The sequence below is a fragment of the Rousettus aegyptiacus genome, unplaced genomic scaffold (genome assembly GCF_014176215.1).
Source record: "Rousettus aegyptiacus isolate mRouAeg1 unplaced genomic scaffold, mRouAeg1.p scaffold_m13_p_5, whole genome shotgun sequence".
Taxonomy (NCBI): domain Eukaryota; kingdom Metazoa; phylum Chordata; class Mammalia; order Chiroptera; family Pteropodidae; genus Rousettus; species Rousettus aegyptiacus.
In genome coordinates, this window is record NW_023416308.1 from 72,340,531 (window position 1) to 72,352,633 (window position 12,103).

General features: G+C 44.0%; 1 protein-coding gene across 13 annotated transcripts in view; it reads left to right on the forward strand.

Moving 5' to 3' along the window:
- Positions 1-12,103, forward strand: part of TENM4 (teneurin transmembrane protein 4) — a 690,656-nt gene that overhangs the window by 551,142 nt on the left and 127,411 nt on the right. For all 13 annotated transcript variants that reach the window (XM_016161403.2, XM_016161409.2, XM_016161404.2 and 10 more), the window contains 2 exons: positions 882-1,076; positions 7,064-7,264. In XM_016161403.2, the coding sequence (XP_016016889.2) occupies positions 882-1,076; positions 7,064-7,264 (396 nt within the window). The remainder of the gene's footprint in view (positions 1-881; positions 1,077-7,063; positions 7,265-12,103) is intronic.

The following is a 12,103-nucleotide window of genomic DNA, read 5'->3' on the forward strand; positions in this document are numbered from 1 at the left end:
CTAATGTGAAATAGACTCAGTTTGAGGCAGCAGAGCCAGCAGCGCTGAGGAAGCACAGCGATTACCTGCTGAGTGCTTTCAAAAGAGAAGATGCCAGGTGGGGGCCAGGAGAAGGTGGTACAGAGAGACGAGATGAGTCATTCCCTCTAACAAGAATTACCGTCGCATCCCATATGCACTTAAAGTTAAGACTCATGTATAAAACAGCCTTATTGAATCTCAGTAAGGCTAGTAGGTACTTACAGCACAATGCAGTATAATTTATTTTTATAAAGTGTCCTTCATACAGATGATCACAAAACCCTTTATGCTAAGGGGCAGAATGAAAACATAATACTTTAAAGAGCTAAGTTGGGCTTAGCTATTCGATTATGGGGGCCAGTGGTGTATGGGGCTTGAGCGGAGTCCTGAAAGGCAAGATATACTGAGATCCTCCGGGTTAAAGACAATGGGAAGTGGCGCTGCAGATGTGGGGAAGCAAAATGGAGTATCATTGGGAGGAGAGCGCTGGAGGAGGGATTCGGGGCAGGCAGAGGCCCAGCCGCTGTCTTTGCCAGAGAGTCCAAGGAACAGATTGAAGCTTCCTGCCAAAGGGTCCTGGCCACCACCATGCTGCACCTGTAATGTGAGTGGGGAAAAGCAGCATTCAGTGGGAACCACCTCCACCAGGCCCTGCACTGCACACTTTCACCTATAATTCCAGATGTGTTTATACTGGAATGAAATAAACACGAGAAACAGACAGACGTGCACACTTGGGAGCTGTAACAAAGTACTCAAGGCCCTTGGTCAAGCCAGCAGGCCAAGGGGAGAAAGGGACAAAGGCGGGTGGAGTACGCTGAGTGTTCACTCATGCCAGGCTTCCCGTGCTGTCTCCCCAGCCTCCTGCCCTGTGCTCTGTAGTGGGAATGGCCAGTACATGAAGGGCAGGTGCCTGTGCCACAGCGGCTGGAAAGGCGCCGAGTGCGACGTGCCCACCAACCAGTGTATCGATGTGGCCTGCAGCAACCATGGCACCTGCATCATGGGCACCTGCATCTGCAACCCCGGCTACAAGGGCGAGAACTGCGAGGAAGGTAAGATGTGGGCTCAGGCAGCCCCAGCAGTTTGCTTTGAGTTAGAGGCCAGCACACGGGGCCAAGAGAACATCCAGGGAGCAGGAAAGCCTCCTGAGATGTGCTGTGAATCCCCCACCCCCTGAGCCAGGAACCTATCAGCTACAGTAATTAACCTAAAGGAAGAGGACAGACAAGTTAGAGTCCTACTCAGTGAAGGGAAGTGTTGTATGTTGAGCACTTACCGTATATAAAGCTCTGTGCTAGAAGCCTTGTATCATTTAACTTCAAACCCCAGTAGGGAGGGATAATCATCTTCATTTTATAATTGAGGAAACTTGAGACTTAGAGAGTCAAATGACTCACCTAGAGTCACACAGCTAATAAACGGCGGAGCTGGGTTTGAGCCCAGTCGTTCTGGCTCCTTAGCCCAAGTGTTTTCTACTCCCCATTAAGCCCATCTGCACCCCATTCTTGAAGTATGAGACTATTACTGTATGTGCATTCACGTTTGTGGCTCGTAGATGCTCATAAGTGTGTCCCTCTCCTTCATAAAATAAATATATGCCTGTGTTTATAGGGGCTGGCACGCCTCCTGTCTCAGACAGCCCAAAGTAATCCGCATCAACATTAATAGGTCTGAATCAGGACCTCCTGTCACACTTGGGGTTTCCAGACAGCCAGCCTCAGAGAGGCGATGCTTTTTAGACACTAATCTCTTCCTCCCCACACCCTTTCTTTTTTAAATGGGCCATTATATTCTCTCATTCTCAGAGAAAATGATGACTTGAGAGGGGACTATCTGTTAAATCCCAAATGGGTTTACAAGACTAGCTCTTCTTGGAGCCTCTTCCACCCACTGGAGGAGGTGCTAGGGCCCTAAACAGTAAACAGGCTAGAAAGCGAACTACTGATATAACAGTGACATCAGTCCTTTCCCAGGAAAACTACCCAGGCGAGATAAGTAAATCTTTTTATTTCACACATGAAGAGACTGAGGCCCAGGGAAAGGCAGTGGCATGTATCCCCATGGTCACAGAGCTAACCGACGGCAGGGTTTGGATTCAACCGAGGTCTTTTCCCTTCTGACCCAATACTCTTTCCTCTTGGCTGCATAGGATTTCCACTTGAGAGGAGGAGTCCTGTTTACAAGCAACAGACAGTAGCTTTTAAGAGTGCACAATCTGGAATCAGACGTAGGTTTGAGTCCTGGCTCTGCCACTAACTAGCCTCAGTTCCCTCATCAATAAAATGGGAATACCTTCCTCAGAGGGCCCTTGCGGAGAATAAATGTTTTATGTAAAGCACTTAACTCAGTGTCTGACACATAGTAAATAGCCTATAAATGTTAGCTCTTATACTTATTAGGATTGTTCTGGAGGCAACAGAAGCACATTTCCTGTTTAACTCTATTCATTTCATCCAAGGTCTTCTGAAATGGATGGACTTTGCCTTTGAACCCGATGAACGATGCAAATAGTTGTTGCTTCTCACTGTTTACTGTTTAGGGCCCTAACACCTCCTCCAGTGGGTGGAAGAGGCTCCAAGAGGAGCTAGTCTTATAAATCCATTTGGGATTTAACAGATAGTCCCCTCTCAAGTCATCATTTTCTCTGAAAATGAGAGAATATAATGGCTCATTTTAAAAGAATGGGGAACAGGAAGAGATTAGTGTCTAAAAAGCATCACCTCTCTGAGACAGGCTGTCTGTAAACCCCAAGTGTGACAGGAGGTCCTGATTCAGACCTATTAATGTTGATGCGGATTACTTTGGGCTGTCTGAGACAGGAGGCGTGCCAGCCCCTAGAACAAAGGAGCTTGGCTTTCTCATCCTGACAGTGGCGACCTTTATCTGTTTTCCCTTTTCATTTTAGTCCCTTGAGGCGAAGACCCTGAGAAGGAAAGAAAGACAAAGAGGAGATTCCTCTTGTCCCACCCCCACTCCCAACCCCACCATGTGGTGTGGGCCAAGGAGGAGGAGTTGACCAGATCCACCTTATCGGACAGTGCCCCAGAGTACAAAGTGACATAGAGAGAGAGAAAAGAAGTTGTTTAGCTCTCTGACTTACATTATCTATTTGAAAAGAAATGTTTTCACTCCTGTTTTTTGGTTTTTTTTTTTTTCCGAAGAGGGCCATCTGGTACTGATTCCTTTTATTATTTCTATTTCTCTGGTGAAGCATTATTGCATAGTTTTTGTGTTTATAATGGGGGTTTCCTGGGGCCTTGGCCTTCCCCACTACCGTCTCCCTTCCTCCCTCAGCTCAGTTCTAACCGTTTCACTGTGTTTATAAAACATCAGCTAACGAGCTTACTTTTTTTCCCCTCTCTCCCTCTCCTTCCTTCTGAAGTTTACTGCCCTTTATTTTTTTAAAGCCTGAACCATGCCAACAGGACACTTGGAGGGAGGTGGGATCGGAGGCAGAAAAGAACAAATAAGCTTTTTGCATTGAAGAGAGAAACACTGTGTTTCGGACCAAAAGAGTGTCTTAATAGATTGTGTGGTAACTGAAGCATGGAACATTTTGGGGATAGAGTTGTGTTTACAGCATGGCCATGCAGGCCTCATCATTTCATTAATGGGCTAAGCTTCTGCCAGAAACTTTGGCTTAAATGGCAAGCTCTTCAGAAGAAAACATATAACCGTTTGGCATCTCTTCTAACAACAACAACAAAAAAACTAAGATAAACTGTCTACATGAATTTTAGCCCACCTCCCCACCAAGATCTCCAGTACTCCTTCAGCACAGAGCTTCCCGACCCTGGGCCAGCCGATTCTTCCCATATTACACAGTTTCCTGAGAAATAAATATCATGTGGGAAACTATCCCAGTATGATGGAAAGATACCATGTTAATTCTGTAGTAGGGTCGCTGTCCCCCCAGAGGCCCCAGAAAGGGAGGGCAGATCCACATAAGATCTACATAAGATCTCTAGCAGTGTCACTGTGGCATAGATAATGGCCCTGAGTTTAGGATCAGCAGGGATAATGTTCTTCAGGCAACTTAGGTTTCCTGAAGCCACCTTTCCTCGAGATATAGTCCCCTTAAAAATTCCCTCTGCTCGCTTTACCAAATTGACCTTCAGAAGTGATGATCAACTGATGATGAATTGCCTGGAGGTAGCTTCTGATCAGTTCCTTCTGACCTTTTCCTGCCTGAACCATCTTCAGAGAGCGTGGGATTTACTCTGCTAGTTCCTGGGTCCCTGTCAGAATTATCGTGTTTGAGGAAGAACAGGACTGTGATGCCAAGGCCCCCTTGCTAAACTTGGCACCTCTCAGCTTGCTCACTAATGGTGCAAATTTATAGATTCAACCTGGAGGCCACCTCAGAGACAGCTTCAACCCAGACGTGGGGTCAGGCATTCACAGAACGGGAAATACCTTTATAGGCCTTGGGATAGAAATTGCTGACTCATTTCCTGTCAAATTGGAAAACTCTCTGAATCTAGGGAATTATCACAGTAACCTAATGGGCTGGAATAATCCTTCTGAGATCTGAGGTCAGCCATGAAAATTTATCACTATTATTATTTTTATTATTTTTAATTACTAGGCACTCCAACAGGTCATGCTTGAACCATTATTAAATGGTATCTGGAGACTGCGGGGGAGGAGATTCTTTGCTTTCATTTGGCTTTATTAACTCCACTTTGCCCTATTTCTTTCTATGTTTTTCTTCTTATTTTTTAACCATTTCCTATGCTTATGTCTATATGTATGTATGCCTATTTTTGAACCAGTAAGATTATAGAGGAAATAACAAGAGATCTATACCAGGAAAGAGTGATTCAAATTTGAATTACCATTACGTGACCTTGGGCAAGTTATTTAACCTCTCTGTGCTTCAGTTTCCTCATCTGCAAAGTAATCTTTATCTACCTTAAGGGGCTGTTGTGAGGGTTAAATGAAATAATGTATGTAAAAGGTTTAATAGCAAAATATGGCACAGGACAGGTACTAAATTAATATTCATTATTACAGTTGCCATTCTGTTATCCTTATTATATTTTTGCTCCTAACATCTGATCTTATTTATCATTTATGTCATTTTAAGTTGAATTTCTGTAAAAACCTAAATAGTCAAAGAGCTTTCTTAATAAGCAGGCCCTCAAAATAAACAGCCTGTACCTAGAATGCTGCCATTTGTAAAGTCTCTGCCCATTTGGGTCTGTAACTCTGTAATATACCCAGGCTGGCTTCCCAGCCTTTTAGGCAAAAGTCAAATATACTGGGTTATAAAATTTAATGGATAAATAAAGTAAAAGCATGTCTGAATTATAAATGAGCTCTGACCACAATTCGCCCAAGTCATGCTACTGAATATCCTGATAAGATAGAAAAATAACTACTTTCCAACGATTTACAATTTATACAGCTCTTTTAAATGACCTCAGGGTCATTTGGTCCTCATAGCAATCTGACAGGTAATTTTACCATACCGGCTTTGCAGATGAAAGCTCAGAGCAGGTACGTAATTTGACCATGGTCATAGAACCAATACATTCTGTCCTGTGACCCTTGAACCTAGGATCTCAGAGGTCAAGTGCTAAGCTCCTTCCTCTGAAGCATAGGGCAGAAACTGACTATACTCTTTGCAGCTCCATCAACACTGTTTTCCCAATAGATACGTGCTGAGTCCCCTACCCCACCAGGACACCACTCTCCCCATACAACTGTAAGGTGAATGGAATCCCCTATCTTCCTAAAGTACGAGACTGGTCCAACAACTTTTTGGTTGAGCAGAAAACAGGGACCAACCCCCTGTGCCAATTCTGTCTTCTCTCTGCTACCTTTTGCACTTTCCATGTGAACTGGAGCCATGTGATAAGTTCCACTTTGCCTGTGCCATGCTTTATGGAAGATTAGAGGTCTCTGTTAATTTTCTGTAGTTCTGTAACTAAGGCTTTAATTAAAAAAAAGAAGAAGAAGAAGAAGAAGAAGAAGAAGAAGAAGAAGAAGAAGAAGAAGAAGAAGAAGAAGAAGAAGAAGAAGAAGAAGAAGAAAAAAAAAAAAATCAGCCCAAGTAACAGATCTATCATTGGATTCAGAATTAGATAGTTCTACCTTCTGACAGGGGCTAGTTGTATGATCTGACATAAATTATTTAGCTGTCTGAGCCTCAGTTCCCTCATCTTACCTCACTGGGTTATTGAGAAAACTGAATCTGATGAGGTATGTAAACCACTTCCTGTAGTGCAAGCAGAGAGCAGGTAACCTACAATCTTATATAATTCTTTCCTTCTTTCTGAGTGGTCTCTTGAGATCACTTTGACCTTGTACCCTAGAAGCCCTGCAGGGGTTGCTTGGCTATGTGGTTGGTTCACTTACCACATGAAGAGAAGCTATGCAAAGCCACCACATATAATTTGAATAGTTATTGGCATGTTTGCCTAGAAAGTGAGGTTTGTAAGTTCATATCAATCACAAGAATTTTAGGAAATTGATAAAACCTATTGGAACTTAAATGCAAAATAAATTCTCGTTTAAATTAAGAAGTATGTTTTAGTCCCGCGTTCACATAAATAAAACTTCATTATGAAGTGGTAAACATTAACAGTGTTTTCTACAGTGATATTTGAATACCTCCTATATGCTAGGCACTGTTATGAGGTAACAGAAGTGAACAAAACAAAGTCTTGTCCTCTATGATTGCAGTTGTTACAGACATGATAGGCACTGGGTGCTATGTGAACGGTTGACACATATTTCTTACTTTGTCCACCCCTCAAACTACGAGGTAGAAATTTGTATCCACATTTTACAGGCAAGGAAACCCAGATTGAGAGAGGCAAAAGGTCAAGGATGGGGTAGAGTCAGAATCCCAGGTCTACCATTTGCTAGAGTTATTGCTCTTCAGTAGACCAAGTGGCCTCTCCACGGATCTATGTCCTTCTACCAGGGTTTGGGAAGCCCCTCCGCTCCACTACAGGGTATCGTGCTTTGCTTAAAGTAGCCTCACCTTTGCTGTGATCCTTACCTGTGTTCTCTTTCTTCCATGTCACAGTGGACTGCATGGACCCCACATGTTCTGGCCGAGGTGTCTGCGTAAGAGGCGAATGCCACTGCTCTGTGGGATGGGGAGGCACCAACTGCGAGTCACCCAGGGCCACGTGCTTGGACCAGTGTTCAGGCCATGGAACCTTCCTCCCAGACACCGGGCTTTGCAGCTGTGACCCAAGCTGGACTGGACACGACTGTTCTATTGGTAAATGTGGGAAGAAGAAGAGCATGGCATGGGTGGAGGGAGGAGGATTCCCTGTAACGTGTTCACCTTTCAGTCCTGGTCAGTGCTTGGCCCAGTTCTCAGTCGTACATCAGTGGGTTTCCCATGTCTCTGAATGCTTTCTGTTCCCCTGAACTCCAGCCTTCAATACCTCTACTTTTAGACAGACACAGGATACAAAAATCATATTGTCACACCATTCCTTTCATAGTGACGGCCCTGGAAGTCAAAACATTGCCTCTTAACCATGTTAATTATAGTAACGGTTTTATTTCACTGAAATCTCTCCGCTCTCACTGTGATGGCCATCCCTAGAGGCAAGGCCGTAGGGAACAGCGTGTCCGGATGAGATCTGCAGGGATGGATGGAGCTTTGGTTTTCCCCATTAATCAAAATGAAGTCCAAACTCAGTGTGGTATTTAAGGTTGTCTGTGATCTCACCCCGACCTGCCTTTCTGGCCAGATCCTCTACGAGACTGTTCCATGAGGACAGCAAGCATGTCTTGTTTACCATTCCATTACATGATCAGAATAGGCCTGGCCCACAGGAGCTTCTCATTAAATACTAATGGATGGATGGATGGATGGATGGATGGACGGACAGATGGATAGACGAACATGAGATTGAATGTGTTCTCAATTGCAGTATTTGGTTCACTATAGGGTTTATACATACAAAACTCAAAGGATAATTATAGTGGCACCTTCTGTTTATAAGCACTTTATGATTTATAGACCCTTTCAAGAGGAGGATTAAATGAGAACACATTTGAATCAGCTAGCACCGTATTGGTATATAGTAGGTATGTTCACTTCTAACATCTCATTTAAACAGTGTCTGCTGTTTAAATCCACAACAACAACAACAACAACAACAACAACAAAAACCGACAAGAAGGGCATTATCATTCCTCTTTTACTTTTCCCATGACATCATACTGTTCAAACAAAGTGAAGCTCAGATTAGCTCATTGTGTTGTGTATTAACAGTCCTGCTTGCCATCAGGAAGCATGGTTGAGATCCTTGGAAAAAATGAGATCTACGCCATATTTGTGCCTTTGGAATACTTGAAATTACCTTTCCCTGTTGAATGGAGAATTGATGTTCAATCCGCAATCTAAATTGGACTTTTATCCTTTTTTGCAACACTCATGTAAAGACATGATTGCAAAGACGGATACGCAGGGTCTTAGGAATAATTCTTTTTATATAATTCTGTTTATAGCAATATAATAAATGGACCTCTTAAAGCTACACTGGGTTATATTGTTCATTATATGACCACAAAGCTAATTTAGGATAGGTCTATAACCATCCACGCATTGTTAATCCTTGATGAGTCTGCACAGCCTCTGACAGAAGCAGGTGTAACTTAGGGTGAGATCACTAAGTATCCTTTAGTTGGTCCTGTAAAAGGAGACAACAGAACCTTTGGAAGGGACTTTGAATAGAATTATGAGAGCTCATCTTCCTCAACTCTGTGCACACCACTCCCCATAATGGGTATCAAATGTGTCTGTGGCCTCATGCGTGAGAGCAGAGAGCCTCCTTGGAATGAAAGGAGTCCCCGAATCTGACAGACCTGGCTTCAAACATTGGCCCTGCTACTTACTAGTTATAAATTTAGGCATTTCACTTCACCTCTCTAAGCTGTAAAATAGAGATAATAATAGTACCTACCTTCTGGAATTATTATTTGGAGAATTATTTAAGATAATGCAAAAAAGCATACTACTTAGCCCATAACATGGGCTCAGCAAAAGTGAGCTGTTGTTATGATTTTGATTTAAATACCCATTGGTGAGAGCCCTTCGTATTAACAAAGACATTTAATACAAGCAAGATGAGATATGCCCTTTTGAAAAAAACGTTGATTATAGTTTTTAAATCTCTAACCTATAACTGATTAAAACAAGGCCAGGAATGTAAAAGATGGCTTCAAAATCACTGCCTCTCCTTGCAATACTAATAGCAATTTGTGTTTGTCAGGTGCCTCACAGCATATAAACTGATTTTGCATACACGCCCCCTGTTCCTCTGCAACAATAGCCCCATGAGACAGTGTGACAGATATGGCACTGTCCTCATTCACATTGAGGCTTGAGGAGTTGCATCAACTTCCTTAAGTGATGCAGATGCTGGTGCATGATATCGTGTGCCCCAGCCTAGCCTCCTTCCCAGCATTCTGTGCTGCCCCCACCACCACCACCCTACCACCCCCACAGGCCAGTTTCTCCTCAGCTGTCACCTCCCCTCCAGAAGCCAGTCCGAAAGCTAGTGAAAGCACTTCGATAGTGGCTTTCTCTCCGCATTTCCTGCTGTGTAGGCAGTACTTGCCTGGGCTCTCTCCTTGTTTTGCCACATGCTAACTGTGTGACCTTGGCACGGTACTTGACTTTTCTTTACTTCAGTTTCTTTATCTGAAAAATAGAGGTGATAATAGTGCATACCTCAAAGGATCATGCGATCATTAAATTATATAATGTATGTCCACATGTAAAACAGTGGCTGCATAGAGTGAGTACTTCTTGTCTTCCCCCTACCTCTCTACCAAAGGCACTTTCACTCAGTGAAAGTAAAGCTCACTGTTGAGTTTTTGCCATGAAGCTAAGCAAGAGATGCTTCATTGAGTGCATGCCACCATACCTGAGGGACTCATCATGGTCAGGGCATTAGCTGCAGCGTAGTAGAAAAGACACTAGACTTTGTTTCAGGAGACCTCCCTGCTACTTGAATGGCTTCGGCAAGTGGCTTAACTTCCCTGACCTTGGTTTCCTTTTAGAGAAAACTATCTTTGGGACTTTTGTAAGGATTCAGTGAGAAAATAAAAGTGAAGTGATTAGCCCAGTGTCTGGCACAACTCACACCCAAGAAATGATAACTTTAGTCATGGCATGGCAGGGCTGGCTTGGATACCTCCCAGAGCCTTCCCATCCGGAGCTGCAGGCCAGCGGACATATCCAAAGGGATTCTTGCACCATTAGGACTGACTGTGGGTTTTGGGGTTGGCAGAAATGGGTCCCCACAGTCTGGTCCTTCTAGGAAGAAAGACTAGTTCCTCCCTGAGATGAGTGTCTCGCTGTCTCGCATGGAGAACAGGACTTAATGAAAGCAGTTTAAATCAACATGCCTTGTACTCAACAACCAGCCTGTAATGAAATATGAGCTGACAAGTTCCCCAGCACTTTGGTTAGGTTTGTGGAAACAGTGAAGTCAGGTTTTATGCAAGTGTTTACTAAGGCCCCTGGGCTCTCAGCATCTTGGCTTGCAATATCATCTCAGAAATCCCTTCTTAAATAAATCCCTTCTTAAATCCAGCCTCAATAATGTGATCTTCCTTCCTGACAAACCACACAAGACAAATAAACAGATTCCTGTGTCCCGGAAGACCATGGGTTCTGCGGCCCATCCCCTATCCCCAGCACGCCTCAGTCCCCAACTCTGGGCCCCGTGGAACTTCACTTTTTTAGTCTTTTGAGGGTAATGGTGATGGTGGTGATGGTGGGGTGGGTTTGGTGGTGGTGGAGGTGGTGGTGGTGATGATGATGGTGGAGATGAAGCTACTGCTGTAGTTTTACAGATGAGAAAGAGTTGGAGAGGGGGAAATGACTTCAAAGTAACAGCTAATCAGTGGCAGAGTTTGAATTAAATCCAGGCCTATTTTTTCTAAGTCCTCAGCTCTTGCCTAAAGCCCCCTTTCCATCTAAAGAGATTTCCTTGTCAATAATCTTGTCTTTCTTTCTGACAAGCCACAGGATGGAGCGTTAACTAAAGAGTCATCTATTTCTTAGTGCTTACCATGGACCAGGTACTGAACTAAGTGCTTTATAGCCATTATCTTAGTTAAGGCTCGTAAGAGCCTGCGAAAGAATTATTACTAGTTCCATTTTCCAGTTGAGGAAATTGAAGCTCAGAAAAGTTAAATTCCTTGCCGGCATCCCCCTTTAGTAAGTGGCAGATCTGGCTCTAAGGCCCTTCCTCGGCTCTGCGGTAAACTGAGTAATATATTGTAACTGTGCCTGTCTCTTGCCAAACTCTGAACTCCATGAGGTCAGGGTCTCCTAATATCTCTAGGACAGGGCCTGACACACATTAGATTCTCAGTGATTACCGAATGAATGACCTACCCAGCGAAGGTCAAACGGAGGGAGGGCAACGGCAAAAGGCTCTGCCCAGGGAGATCCCAGCACACTACCAGACAGTCTAATCTTTGTTCTCAGTATTTCCCCACCCCCATCCCCACCCTGCAGGGCTAAAATCAAATCCCTGGGCTCCTTCTCTGTCACTTTCCTAAACTAACTCATGTTAGTTTCATGTGCAGTGCCAGCCATCTAGAACCCCTCCTGGACAAGGGCTGGCATCATTGCACCTCCTTCAAGCCATCTTCCCCAGAGAGCAGCCCTGCTGGGCTGGGCGCCTCATCAGCTTTTGCATAAAGTGGGCATGCTCGGCTGCGCTGCTGAGCAGAACGGCTTCCCCTTATCCCCTTCCCAAGTGCTTCTGTTGGCTTCTCATTCTCTTGGCTTGGAGCTACCTCAGAAAAGAGAAGGAATTTAACCTCTTTGAGATGGTCTTTAAAATTGGAAAAGCCTACCTTTTCGTCAGAACCTAATGACGTCTAAAGACGATTTTAGGCTCTGTGGCAGTTTCCAGAATACTATTTTAAATATGATCCTTTAGACTCATCATTTGCTCTCCATTAGCTTTCCCTCAGATCTTCTTTCTCCTCTATCCCAGCCCAGTAGCCTCAGTCCTCAGCCTCATAAATTCATTTCTCATTTCCACCGCTCTGTGAGCTCTCTGCAATCTTGTCTTCCATA